General features: G+C 40.5%; 1 protein-coding gene across 1 annotated transcript in view; it reads right to left on the reverse strand.

Moving 5' to 3' along the window:
* The window catches only part of NUDT14 (nudix hydrolase 14), a 61,559-nt gene extending 47,311 nt beyond the window's left edge, over positions 1-14,248 (reverse strand). Inside the window, exon 1 of the mRNA XM_054200375.1 lies at positions 13,970-14,248. Within this exon, the coding sequence (XP_054056350.1) occupies positions 13,970-14,050 (81 nt within the window). The 5' untranslated portion in view covers positions 14,051-14,248. The remainder of the gene's footprint in view (positions 1-13,969) is intronic.
* Positions 14,249-15,146: the final 898 nt, after the last annotated feature.

Here is a 15,146-nt window from a genome sequence, read left to right on the forward strand (position 1 = left end):
GAGCAAAGCCAGGTGCAGCACTGTGGTGTTTCCATGGTGAAGCAAAAGCAGGGAACGACACCTCCTGCACACCATGTCTCACAGGAACTCCAGGCTACCGCTTACTGCAAGTGTTCTCCTATACAAGGTCCCGGGATTTTCAGCATGTCTCCTCAGCAGTACTGAATACCATGAGCATGTTAAAACTATTTTTTGCCATTTCTGTTGGCTCCTTCAACAGAATACCAACGCACCTTAAGCTCTAAGACTTTATCCTGAGCATGCAATGGCATGAACCCAGCATACGGAGAACAGCCTAAAATCTTAGACAAAGAATGAAGGTCACAGATTCACTCCACAGATTCAGCAGGGCTGGTCTGAGAATGAAGAAGTAACTTCCACAAGTACTACAGACAATTACACACCTTCTCTTGCAAGAGCAAGACGCACTTTTCTGACCAAAAAGTATACAAAACATAGCACTGCAGAAGGTTGTTTCTTTTCTCTTTCATCCTCTCCCCAAGGCACAACTGTTAGGTGTGGTTTGTCATCCCACTTAATGCAGTACTGGAAGGCATGCCACCGCTCTATCGTAAGGGCTGCAGAAGAATGTACAGACAGAGGGGAGGGAAGACAATGCCAACTGGCATTCATCTGGGTTTTTTTGAGAAATACTTCAAAAGCAAATATTCCAACAGTTTTTCCGTTTAGTGAAATAGTTTCCCTGACTATCTTTTTTCAGCCCCTGGGTGTGATTAAATCTCTACTCCCTCCCACCCCCCCAACATAATTCTTACACTTAAATCTTGACATTTATATTATTACTTTTACAAATTAATCTTTCTCTATGGTGTGTACCATAATGCTCTAGGGAGGCTCATATGTTCCCTTGAGTCTTGTGAGAGTTCTGCCAAGAGGTTTTAACTCCTAGACAGATCAAAGAGAAAGTAATGAGATAAAAGGAAACAGGGTTCTCCAGACTGACAGGTCAACCATCTCTCCTCGATGAGAAAAAAGGATGTTTTACAGAAACAACAGGGGAAACAATCAGGTTTCAAATTTGAAGGAACTACCCCATAAAATCCTATTGTAGTCATTTCTGTACTAATGATTACTGACTGGTTTCACTGAATTGGAAGCCAATAATCTCACGTTATTCTTTAACCTATCTGAGCAGCACAAATCAGATGAGTTACAGATCAAATTTAAGGCCGTACAAACTGCAGTGCTATGGGAATGTCACTCTAAAGAGTAACACAAGCCTTGCAGGCAAAGTAAGCCAGAAACTGCCTACCTATGCCCAATATTTTAAAGCGTCGGAATGTAAACAATGCTGAAAACAGAGGAGACGTACATATGAAATTCTAAAACAGATTTGCCCAAAGATATGATAACCAACTTTTCTTCTAATCCTGCTGCTTCAAAAGCTCAACAAACCTACGTGGCCAAATAATAACAAAAGTAGGTCTTAAAGCCAAAACAAAATTGAATGAAGCCAACATTGGTAGCTTATTTCATCAGTTCAAGATAAGAATATAGACAAGAGCTGTAAAGGTTCATATCCTAAATAATTTTTTTAATTATTTACAATGTTCTACTCAATATACAACTTTACCTGTTTCCCCTATTTTTTTCACATCTTGACTTGCAGTTCAGTTTGCCAGAACATGTAATTTCTGGTCAAAAAGCACTGAACTGCTGCAACTCCCATCACCTTACTTTCTACGTAAAAAAAATCTGTTAGTCAAATTGCTTTAGACTTTGCCTACACTAGGATTAAATAGAAGAAATGCAAGTGAAGACCTGACCTCACCAATGAGGGGAGCAAAAATATCATTTTATTCAGCAAGGTTGGAATTTCAAAAGTTTATAAAAATACATGCTAAGCATCTTAGTGTCTGGCCAGAACCATTTCTAGTCTAGAACATTTTTATGCATCAAAACAAAATTCTACATCCCTTCCAAGTTCACAAATAACTATTATAGCTAATTAAAACATCGGTTAAAATGACAAATATCATTGACAAGAATCCTTAAAACAGTAACACCAAGTTATCAAATTCTATGTAGTTGATTGCATAGTCAATATCGCTACTCCTAATTTAAGTGATCTTGCACATCATGAAAATCTTACAGAATCACTCACATAAAGTTATGCTTTTTGATGGTATATACCTTTTCTAAGCATATTGTGCAGAAAATCCAGTAATTGCAGTCATCACATAATCACATATTAGGCTCTTGGGAAAAACAATTTTCTACATTAAGAATCAGATCTAGGGTCAGAATCATGCATAGATGTAGCTGTTTAACTCCAGAAAGAGCTCATGAATTAAAACTGAAACTACAACATTGAACATTTCTGAAATCTTAAGAGAGTGAATAATGCACGGTGTGATTTATCAGCTTGCTGAGGAATTCTAGTCTTTTAAAACAACTGTTTGTATCTGCTTACCAAACATGCACCTTGATCATATGCAGCATGACATATCAGAACAAGCATTTTGGTGTAAAGAATGAAGCTCAAAGTCTCAGTGGAAGTAGTGTTTACTATGCATGCTTTTTTTTTTTTCACTTTTTTTTTAATTACATCTACTACACAACTCTAAAAAACACACTATTTACTGTCTGGGAAGACTGTGAAGGGAAAAGAAGGTGGGGAGAGGAGAGGAAAGTGAGAGGACCAGGTTGCAGAAGAAACACTCATGGAATTACTAGATGATACATTAATGCACTTTGTACACACTGAACACACAGAACATATCTTATACACTGCAACACAAAGAAAAATATTTAAGAAATACATTTCAGAATTTGAAGCACTAGGTAGTTAAAAATATCAGAAGGCGGCATCCCTAAATGCAGGGGAAAGAAAATTAAAAAGCACAGTAACCACCACCTACGTTTTTGTGCCTGTGTACTTCTCCTGTACATTAGGAAAAAAAAAAAATGTCTTGGGAAAAGAAAATAAAATCTTGCACACATGCACACACACAGAGGGTCACAAAAGCTATGAAAGAGATACTTAACACAGGTTCCTGAGCAGATGACAAGCCATTAAACTTTCACCTTTAGGTAGTTATGATGATCTGATGTCTCTTTTATGATATCTCCCATTTTTTTTAATTAAAATCTACAATGTGTTTAACAAGCAATTCTTCCATCAATCTTTGATGTGTTCTACTTATAAAGCAATGACAGTTTTCAGTTCAGTCTCCTTAAAGTTCCAGAGAAACCATTTTCCACTCACTTGCTTTGAAAGCCTTTAAAACAACTTGATGAAGAACAGCAGCAGGGGGCTAATAGAAGCCAAGGCTTAGTAACAATCTTTAGATTTTTCTCCTAAGACTTTCTCACAGACCCTCCTCACAAAGATCCTCAGGGCTTTTCATCCTCTCCTGTCTCCCCACCCCCCCAAAAATCAGTTCAAAGTGACAGATGCAACTAGCTCCAGGTTTTGCTATTTTCTTAATTTCATTTTTACCTCTCAATTTTGATAGACTCGACTGAAACCTGATTCGCCTAGTGGTGGTCATCTCCTCATATCTTCCCGCTGGGAAAAAGTAGTACACAGAAAGATTAAAAAAATAACTTCGAAACATCTTCTAACCCGTCATCTATTCTGAAGAGCACACTGGTACAGCGAAACGTACCTGGTGCTTAAAAGTCATATACAGCTGTCATTCAATTAATTGAATTAATTAGTGATTAATTGATTAGTGATTTATATACAGTTCTGTGTTTTACTGCAGTATTTATGAAACCTTCATAATGGCAGTGATCCTGTAAACAGTTTAAATCTTGGGATATAAACTAAAGAACTATGCAAGCCAACTGCAAATAATCTCCAACCGCTCTCCAAAATGGGAACTTTCCATAAGAAATGTTAAGTTCTTCAGTTATAGTTTCATGCAAATGTAGAAATCAAAGTTTTATGGAATACAGAACTATTAGGATAGTACTTATGCTGACTGGAATTAGTAAAGCATACTTTTTTATCTATGTTTTGCTGTGCTCACCACCATTTTCTTTTTTTATTATTATGGCCATTTGAAGTACAATCTTTGTTGATCACTAATATTGCGGAACTTCTGGAACTGCAGAGCTCCACAGACTATTCAGTTGCTGTATTGAAGTGATGCCACTATGATCAAAATACCACACGTGGTATTTCTACAACATGAAGAGCTACTTCCATGAAGCAGGGATATGGAACATACCTATTCATCCCAGATACTTGTTACAATCCCTTGTTATTTTAAAAACCAGAGCTACAGTCACAATACACATGGCTGGGAGCAAACAGGGACTGAAGTAGGCCAGGTACATGTCTCCTCATCTTGAGGACAGGGGCAGCACATGCGAGAGATTTGAGGTCAGAAAAGACAGATGGCTGGCATTCCCATTACAGCCAAGTCACCTCTTGTCCTTACACCATTGAGCTTTATGTTTTCCAGTTAGTGACTCTCACAGGTTGTGTTTCAACTTTATTTTAACAAGCTTATATTTGTAAAACAAACTGGGAGAACACACTGTGGAATAAACTTCTAGATGTCTGAGAATAAATCTTACTGATACTTTCTCAGAGCAACGTCAGCATACTTTCTACATCTCCCCCTTCTGCTAAAGTAATACACTATTAAAATGTTAATGTGAGATTTTTAAAATGAGATTTTCTTTAAAAAATAAAATAAAAATAAAACAACAAAAACCATAGAAGAAATTCCAAGTTAGTGAACTGACATACAGTCCTATCAGTAACCACACAAAAAGTTTCTGTTGGCTTTCTGAGAAAATTATATCGTAAATGTTGGAAAGGGATCCATCAAGAATATAAACTAAAGAAGTCTGAGAATTATAGAAACAATATCCTAAGGAACAGGAACAGTTATGTTTAATTTTCTACCAGCATACAATCACTTTACAGAATTGAAAAAATGTAAGGCTGGAAGGACCTCACAAGATCACTCAGTACAACTCTCTTTTAACGGTGGCAGGATCAAACATATGTTATGTGAGTGCTATATAATACATGCCAAATAGAGAATATGTATCTGAGCATTATCCAGTCAGAGCCTCCATTCAGGCTGTTCCATCATCCAAACTATTCTACCATTTGTTCAATTTTAGGTTTAAAATAAATACTTGCAATACTCTATATGTAATAGCACTGTAAGACTGTATGCCAGAAGTACATGACCTAGAGTTTGCCATGAATGCTACTGCAGAATAACCATTTAATTAAAATTACCATTATCATTATTTCTTTCTGTATTAATTTTCAAGTCGTAATGCTTACTTCGCCAGGAGGGTAAACTTTTTTTCCCCCCGTATTTTCTATTTCCAGAGAAAGAACATCTCTCACCTTTAGGAGTTTAGCCTCATTTCCCTATAATGTATTCATCACTGCTCAGCACATCTGTCCCAGCAAATCCCATTTCCTGTTCTATTCAGGAGGCTCAGCAACCTGGAGCTTTAGTGATTGCCGCCACACTTTTCCCATGGCCTTCTCACCTCTCACCCCCCCACGCACCCCGCTCCCATTGTTTATCATCTGTTCTCCCCTGCTGCAAACTGCTGTCAGATGTTCACTTATCCCTAATCTTACTCACTGCCTTTGATATTCTTTCTAATCCAACAACCTGTCAACTGGGGCATCAGCCCATGTCCAGACCAGCTGCTCTGTCACAGGCCGTAAGATTCCCTCTCAGCTCCAAGAGGTATTTAAAGGATTTTGACACAGCAACCGCAACGTGAAACAAGTAATTAATGCTGTTTTGATCACTGATCGGGGCTTTAGTGTGACATGAGCTGACCACTAGGAGAAACTGAGCTTTACTTTGTTTAAACTTCAGTAAACTTTAGCGTTACTGTATTAACAAGATTTTGATCAATGTCTCAAGGACACTACCAAAAAGCAAATTCTTTACCTTGTTTTCATTAAAAATTATGAAGAATAATTAATCTGAATGCAAGTCAGAGGAGCAGTTAGCTTTATGTGCCTGCTGTGTAAAACATGCTTATTTATGCAACAACAACTTGTGTAGAGTTTTCAAAGCATGGGAGATGAACCTTTATGAGTTACAGTTGAAAATACAAATGTATTTTAAAATAGGCAGCAGTTGAGGTAAAATTGTTATTTAAAATACACTTGTATTTTCAGAAATATAATGAAGTATAGTTTCATCCCATATAGACCATCAAAACCAGACATTTTAAAGAATATTCCCATTTACAGAAAATGTCTAATTTCCGTAACAGTCAGATTTGCTGTAAACACTTAAAATGTTACAATGTTCATCTGCTTTAAAACATACCAAATACACATAATGTCATAGCTGAAAGTATGATTCAGCTGACAGATTTTTTTGTACTGGGAAAAAGAAGTTTCTGCTATTTAAGCAAACATATGTATTTTGATCTAAATTGAAAAACAAATACAGCACTCAGTTCTAGAAGAACATGAACACTGTTTTATTTTTCAGATCTAACTGCAATTACTACAAAAGACACGGTACCACACAAGTCACAAAAGCCTACTTTATACCCTGCAGTAGTTGTATTTCACACACACAGAAAATATAGTAAGATCTCAGTGATGGATTTTATAACATGGTTCATTCACTTAGAACTAAACCACTTTCATTCTTAGGGCTTGTCTATACCAGGACATCAAGAAAATGAATCTGAAATAAGTACCTTGATGAACTTGAGTTCTGGTAGTTAAACTCCATTAAACCCCTATGTGGACACAGTCATTCAGTTTAGTTTACTGCTCCCTTAGGGCATGCACTGAAAAGTTAACATGGATTAAGGTAGGGTAAGAATTCAAAGTGCAATCGTACTTTGAAAATGGTTTAACGTAAACAGAATGAGACTCTTTGTTGTAGAATGAGACATGGAGTTAATCAGGAAAGTCCTGTGTAGACAAGCCCTTGCAGATGAAGGTACTGGAGTGGTATTGTCAAAGCCAATGGTTTGCAGCCTCTTCATCTGCGGACCTGGAAACATCTTCCAGTGAAGCTGCAGACTTTGGTAGCACATTAAAATCTGCTGATAATTGATCTGCTTTTCTTCGTCGACTCAGGTGGATGACCTACAAGTTATCCAATGACCCTCAGTGAGCTACATATCAGAACTTGAAAATACTGCGTTAAACTAACTACAACTTACATACCTCCTCCTAATAGTCAGTCTTAACTTCATAGCTATTGCACAGTAACCCAAGTAGTCTAGCTATTGATGACATTAAATGAGATCTTAATGTTCATTTATGCAAGTGTAGACACAGTTCAGCCCTGTGCAAGGATGCTACAAAAGATGTTTGACAGAGCCTTACCCTTTCCAATAAGCGACATTTGCTGTCGTAAGTTTGTTAAATCATAGTATGACTGACCTAAAAATGTGAAGTTTTGTCACTGCCAACTACTTTTCATGTATTTACTTCAAAGAACCCTACATTCACTTGTCAAAGCCTGCTGGATAAAGAAATTAAGATGAATACAAAATAATATTCACTGACATAAAAACAAGTACTAGTGTTCTTTTCAACTACTACTTTTATTAACTAATTCTTCTCATTTCCCCCTTTAGTAATTCATAATTGTCTCCTACAAAAATAACTTGTACACATTTCCAGAGTTTAATTCAAAGTGTATGTCAGAGCCAGAAGCAGATACACCGAGATTCCTTCATTTCTTTTCTTATACCTGTGCTCTAATTGCAAAGAACACAGTTTCTCTCAAAGAAAATTATGTTCCCTTGGTACTTAACTCCCTAATGCTGTTGTTGCAAAAACTTCACGTTTCTTTTCTTTCACCCATATAAAAGAATTATACTGCACTTCAACCATAATTCCCGGTTAACACAGGAGCAGTCAGATCAAAAATCTGTCTCTAACAGAAGCCAAGATGCCTAAGGAAGAATATATTGTTAAAGTACTCTCAGTCTCCTGCAATTTGCAGTTCTGAGACTTCCTGAGCTAGAAGCGGTATGTTTGCATTTAAGATTAATACTATATACTGACATAACAGACGTGACAAGCTGAAGAAAATGAGACAAATTTTGCAGCGAAAATGGCATCTCCTTTTATTGCACTTCTTCATTGAAAAATTGAACTGCAAGTAAATGTATTACTTGGTAGCATATTTCCTACTACTGGAGCCTTTTGAAGATTCAACAGAAGACTTACTTGTTTGAACAGGTAACTTAAAAATCTGTTTACTCCCTCAACAGCATCGTTTTTAACTGTCAAAATAGAAAAGAATGTTTTATGTTTATAAAAAAGCAGACGGAAGTTCCAGAGAATATTTCAGGCAGCTGGGCACATTCATTTTGCTATTACCATATAAAAAAAAATTCTGAATGTAAAATCAGATTATTAATATTATTGTAACACTGCACCACTTTGCTTTTTTCATCTTCAAAGTTTTCATTACATCAATGATACAGGCCTCACTTCTCTCTCCATGTATACATAGAATCAGGGTTTTAATCTTCATTACATCTCCAAGACAGTTAAATTGTAAGGCACAGAAACAGAGTGGCTGCTCACGGTCACAAAAGAAAGCAAAGCAGCAAATCTAAGATTAGAAATAACAAATTCCTTCTTCATGATGAATTGTGCACTATTGCTGAAGTACATTTTCCAACCATTATAAAAATTCATGATGTGTTAAAATCTACAATAGTGTTGAAAATTACTGTAGAACGGCTGTAAAACTCAGAGATTAAAACTGAATTCCCTTAACACTGCATGTAAACATTATGCATTAAAATGAAATCAAAGGGAGCATTTTTCATGTTTAACTTCAAAATGAATGATTCTATACATTAAATCAATAGAGGAAATGTGATGCTCAGGCACTGGACTACTCTGAAGTGTGGAAGGAACGTGAAGTTCACAAAAAAAGTTCCAATTTACCCCTACTGACTGTATGGTTCCATAGATATGCATGGAGTTTTTGAGCTTTATCCTGCATCACTGGAACAGGTGCCCATTCGCCATCCCACAGATTTGAAATACAAACTCACTTACATACATTCTGGGAAAATTACTGACAGTTGATATTAGTCTAGTAGCAAACTTCTAAAAGTTCCTGGGCAGAATGCACGTGTATGTTTATACAATGCGAGGAAACAGTGGCAAGAGCTCCCTTGCCAGAACAACCTTCAAAAACAAAGCTATAGGAGTCTGGTCTAGATCCACAAAGGCTTTGATATGTGAGCTCTGGGCAAAAGTGTCTGTAACGGTTCAAGATATTATTCCCCTGGCTAGATGCTTCCCCACAGCTGATGCTCTGCCTCTCCTTGAAGCATACTGTCCCCAGCACAGAGGTCACCAAAAATATGCAAAGGCACTACACTTAGCCCTGTGCAAAGCTCAGTAATTTAGCTTCAAGGACTGATGGAGGTGGGTTTGAACTCGAACAGCGGAGTAAGAGCTGGAGCAAAACTACTTTCCTTTCTGCTGATTCTTGGAGGGTAATAACCGCTAGCACAGGAACAAACAATTGCAGGCAGTAACTTCTTAAGTTACTACAGCAAGATTCACCAGACCACTGTCTGTCAAAATGCTGTGTTAGGGTCCAAATCCAACATGCAGAACCACTGAAATCCCTGTGCAGGTGCTGATTAAGAAGACTATGTTGAATCCAGATTCCCATTTGGATACTTAATGCTGCCCCAAACCCAACAACTCCATTCCACTGTTACTACTTGGAGTCTGCTTCATGACTTAGTCTCAGTACAATTCTTAAACTTGGTATTTTTTTTGTCTAATATATAGGCCAGTGGCTGGCTAACATACACAAAAGAGAGCTGAGGATTTACACACAAATGTGTTTCCCAGCAGTGAGCACACTCTCCTGTGATGTGGGAAGCAATATTAATTGAAGCAAGATCTTGCAGCCTGACTCTACCACATCCCAGGGAAATGCCCCAGCCCTTGGGCATTGAGTTAATCTCTCATTAGCCATCCCTCTGGTCTCTTGAATAAATTATTTATGAAAAGCAGAAAAACTTCAATAGGAAAAAGTGAAAAGAGACTTACCATGGAGTTCTAGTAAAGAAGCCAATTCTTCAGGAGGTGATATATGTTTAAAAAAAAAAACCAAAACTCTTTAGACAATAGATCAATTTGCACTTTGAGGGCAAGCACACATTTAAACTAGCCAGATGCCATCCTGAATGTGAGATAAATGAATTCTCTTCTTTCAGAATTAAGCAGAAAAAAAATACATAAACAGGATTCCTACTGACAAAACGAAGAGGATATTCATCAGGCTATATGAGGTACTTTGTCCATCTATTACCCTCAGGCCACCCCACTTAAAATAACATGGCTCACTTGACTGACAGCCTCATCTTGAGGAAAGGGCTGACAGCTGAAAATCACAAGTAGAAAAGTGAGGTCCACTTTGAGGAGCTGTTCAGTGTCTAGTTTGAAGACCATAGTTTTAAACTGTACCTTACCCCTCCACATTGGCCCTAACCAAATCTGCCTGCAGCTTGCCCAATTCCATGACTCCTTTGCTGCACTTCCATTTCTGCCTTTGCACTTACAAAGACAGAACAAATGAGTTAGAAAGTGGTTGGTACAGTGATTTGTCTGGAGAGCCAGGCTACTCCCCAAAACTTGGATGCCTAACACCAAGCTGCCTCCATTCACATGGTTCAAAGCCTAAAATTCTTCCAGAAGGGCGTACACTTACTTTTACACTTTATAAGAATATAAATAATAAATATGCAGCGCTCATGACTTTTATTTAAAACAAGATGGATGGGCAGAGGAAGAGAAAAATGAAAGACCTCATACAAAAAGATCTCAAGACCCTCTATTAGAAGAGCAGATCCACCGTGGGCATAAATTGCTGTAACTTCAGGAAGTCCTAAAAATTACAACAATCCTTACTACAATTAAATAGCCAGAAACCTACATTTTTTTCTCATGATATTTTGGAATAGTATTTCTCTATGTAACCAAATGCAACAGGTCCAATCCAAAGGACAAGTCAAGCTCTTGGAACAAGGGGAACTTAGGACTTGAGTACAAACCTAGAAAGATGCTGCTGGAGTTTTGCCTAACATGATAGTAACATACCCAAGGAAAATACTCAGCTGGCCAAAACACTAATCCGATCTTTGGGGCTACAATTCTGAATCTGTTAAGTGCCTGCAACGAACAGGTAGACAACCACCCAAGTCTCTGGCTCCACTCTTGATCAGGTGTGACCACAACCTTCTTCAGATGTGTAACCTGTGTGGGTCTACAACAGTATTTCCTCAGCATTTTGTTTAGATTTCACCCCCCTCCAGGATCCCTTTCTGATGTCTTGAGGATTTCTGGTGGTCTGCAAACCTGATAGACTAAGTGTGTTTTTCAGCTCAGTGGGCTGCAGGTGGAATGGATAAAACCAGACTTGCAGGGTAAACTGTGATATAAATCACCTATATCTAAATTTATGTGTACTTGTTGAAAACTTAACTGGTTTAGCCATAGTGATGGGATCAAAATTACCTCCACACAAGTAGTATAATTTTTACATGAAATGTCTTAGAATCAATGCTGTAACATACACATTCATGATGAAATGTCTACAAACCAATGCTGTAACATGTGTTCATGAATGCCTAGAAATAATCTTAAAATCACATGTATGTAAAAATTCTTTCAATTTCCTGTTTGCACAGAAAAGTGGTAGTTTTAATTTTACTCTAAGATAAAGCACAAATTAGAAGAAGAAAAGTTTCTTTCCTTTTTTCAGCTAATGAATAAAAAATGTTGGACAAGGAGAAGATCTACTCAGCATAAAACCATTAAGATCAAGGGCTAGATTTCAGAAGTCATTTTCAGTTTTAGACGAGTGGTGGAATTTTCAAAAATTCTTAGGCAGATCAGGCACCTACCTCCCTTAGATTTAAGACACTTTACTGTTTAGGTATTTAATGGGGTTTTCAGCAGGCCTAAATGCCTTTGAAAGAATTAGTCAAATGACTAAAAATATTTAGCATTTCCTCTGGTTAGTAAGTCAGTTTTTAAATGCAAAATGTGTTTTTAATAAACGTAGGGCCTGTCTCCCAGGTCACGTGCAGACAGTTGTGCACTCATTGAGCTTATGCTCTCAGTAGGCTGGACACAAGCCAGCTTCTGTACAGATGCCATATAAACTACGCTTTCATGTTCATTTTAAGACAGTGCTGTGGCCAAGAGAAGCAATCTCTGCCCTCAACCAGCCCCCAAATGCTCTTCCCTAACCACCACGTTACCACCTCCTGTCTGCCAGCATAAGCATTTGAATTGAATCAGAGACCTTGTTTAGGTTAAAACTAACTTCTTTATTTGGCCAGATTAGGTTTGACCTGGACCAGATCCCTTGATACAGCTCACTGTGTTGCTGCACAAACACTTGTGCAAGAGAGGAAGCAGCAAGTTGTGAAGAAAGGGCAAATCTACTTCTTTTGGGGGCAATGCTGGCCTTTGTCAAATCACAGCACGTGACCAAACGCATCCTTATTTCTTCTTTACTGTACTCATCACATTGAAGGCACTTGTATTCAATTAAATGTAATTTTGTAATACTGTTTTGTACATTTTAATTAAATCCTATTTTTCATGTAAATAGCGCATGACTCAGAAATAAAAATGAAATTAAGAAGAAAGATTTCTCCCTCATAAACTAAGCCAGCAAAAATTCAGAACATGAAAGAATGTTCTTCAGGTTTTCTTCTCATACCTAAAAAGAAATAATTCAGTATAAAGCTTTCAGCTGTTCACAAATCAAAATGTTTTACTTATCCCAACCAATAAGAAGAGAGATTTCTTTAGGAAAATCATGTACCAAATGTCTTTAAAAAAGGTAAAAAAATCAGTTCATCTGCTTTGATGCAAGCTATCAACCCTTGTTTTTCCTTTTCTGTATCTTATCTCACTGTTGGACTTAAACACACCTCCTCCATATACATTCCCTCTTCTGCCTTTCCAACCGATGTGTTTAGAAGCAAAGCAAAGAAGGAATAAAGATGTGGTCTGCAGCATGCATTTCTAGGGCTGCCTAAATTCTTCCGCATTTCCACTTCCACTCCTCCAACCTGAGTAAAAGCTCACCCTGGACCAGCCAATGCCACATTGTCAGCCATAGAAACAACAGGGTTTGTGCATGACCTCGCTCGCAGAAAAGGAACAGGCAGCACTTTATGCTGTGAGAAGCCACTTTCCTTTCCCGCCACTGTTGGAGGTACCAGTTCTCAGGCATCCTGTGCGAGGTGACTCACGTTGATACAAACATGATAAGGAAAGGGATTTCCTTCCCTGCTTCACACTTGCCAGCGCTGAGGCTGACAGAGCAGCGGCATTAGCTTGCCGACGTAAGTAAAAACGTGCCACGCTGAGGGCTGGCCAGCAACAACGGGCTCCATCTACCAACTCTGCACCAAAGCAAGGCCCAAATCAAGACGTGCCCTGCTCAAAGGCGAACCCCCAAAAAAAAGAATGGGGATAAGGAGACAGCTCCAAACCCCGCTGAGGTAGCGGGACATGAAGGTGCTGGAGTTGGTGGCACACCGCGAGGCAGTGCCCTCCACAGGCACCTGTCTTTCGAGCTACCTCCACTGTCCGCCTTGAACCCCACCTTCCCCGCCGGCCAAGGAAGGCTGCGGCGGGCGGGCAGGCGCAGAGCAACCGCCTGAGGGGCGGTCCCGGGCGGTGCGGGGCGGGAGGGCGCCATGAGGCTGAGGCGCAGGCTCCTCCGGCGACATCGCCCGTGTCCCAAAATGGCGGAGGCGGGGAGGGGGTGACAGGACACCAGAGAGGCCGGCGGGTCGGCCGGCCCTTCTCCTTCGGCCTCCTGCCTCTCTGCGCCGCGATGAGGGGACAGAGGCCCCGCCGCCCGGCCGCGGCGGAGGGAAGGGGCGGGGGGACGGGACGGGAGGGCCCGGCCGTGAGGGAAGGGGCTGGGCGGGCGCCAAGGGGCGAGCCGCTGGCCCCACTCACCTGCCGGTAACAGAGGCGGAAAGGACGCAGGTAGAGGGAGGAGGTGCAGGGTTTGAGCTCCAGCTCTTCGATGGCCTCCATCCCTGCCAGGGGCAGCGGCCGAGAGGAGGAGGTGGTGGAGGAGGAGGAGGAGGAGGAGGAAGGGGAGAGGCGTGCGCAGCCGCTGGCAGCCGGGCCGAAGGCGGCGGGCAGGGCCTGGCCGGGCCGAGCCGAGCCGGTCAGAGCGCGGCGCGACCCCGGCGCAAGCAGAGTCCGCGGCGGTGCCCGCGGCCGGACGGGCGGCAGCAGCGCAGGGCCGGGCCCCCGGCGCGGTGGGGAGTCCGGCAGCTCCCTCCCGTGCCGGCCGGCCCGCCGAGCGGCGACAGCAGGCGCCTGAGGTGTCGGGAGGGGGCTGCGGCGCCCTCCTGCTCTCTTCCCTCAGCGAGGAGCCGAAATGCCGGGTTTCACCGCCCAAAACGGGGACGCAGCAGCAGCACACAGGGGCCTTGTCACCTTTACTCCACAAAAACACCTGTTTGTGGTGCTGTTTTCTCAGAAGGTTGGCGAATGCTCTCCAGGGGTCGGGAATTTCCACGTTACACCAGAATTCATGGGGTACTCCTGCACTAAACCAGGCCCCCTCCTCTGAAGACTTGATGTAACCGATGTGCCGAATTTTGCCACAGGTCACCCCAATCCTGGACATATGTCAAGTTTTGCAGGATGAGGACCTTGCTGTTCATTGTGTCATGTCTGCTTGCGTGATGTTCTTATGTCAAAATGGGACCTGTGTGAGTGGTATGGAAAATGCAGGTACAAACACCAGGACAGTTGGTAACCTGCGGTGTCATTTGGTGCCATTCAAATTTTCCCTCAGGGTCAGCTTCCGTTCGTGGCCACGCACCCAGCCAATGGCAGAAGAGTAAATGCAGTTTCATTAGACTGTTAACGCTGTTTTCAGCACGAAAGTTACAAAATAATTACCCGCTCCCCTTTTACTTCATTTTTTTTAAACAAAACACTATTATATTTAATGATTTCCTGATTATCATAGGAGTTTTGATCATCGTTGTGCAACATTAGGTTATATTCCCCTTGTGTTTTAATATTCCCAATAATTATTTTCTAGATTCATGAGCAACAGAGCTCACAGTTTGTCGTGGTCATTATCTCTCCAGGATGTGTTCACTTTCCATGC

Source organism: Rissa tridactyla, chromosome 4 (genome assembly GCF_028500815.1).
Source record: "Rissa tridactyla isolate bRisTri1 chromosome 4, bRisTri1.patW.cur.20221130, whole genome shotgun sequence".
NCBI lineage: Eukaryota > Metazoa > Chordata > Aves > Charadriiformes > Laridae > Rissa > Rissa tridactyla.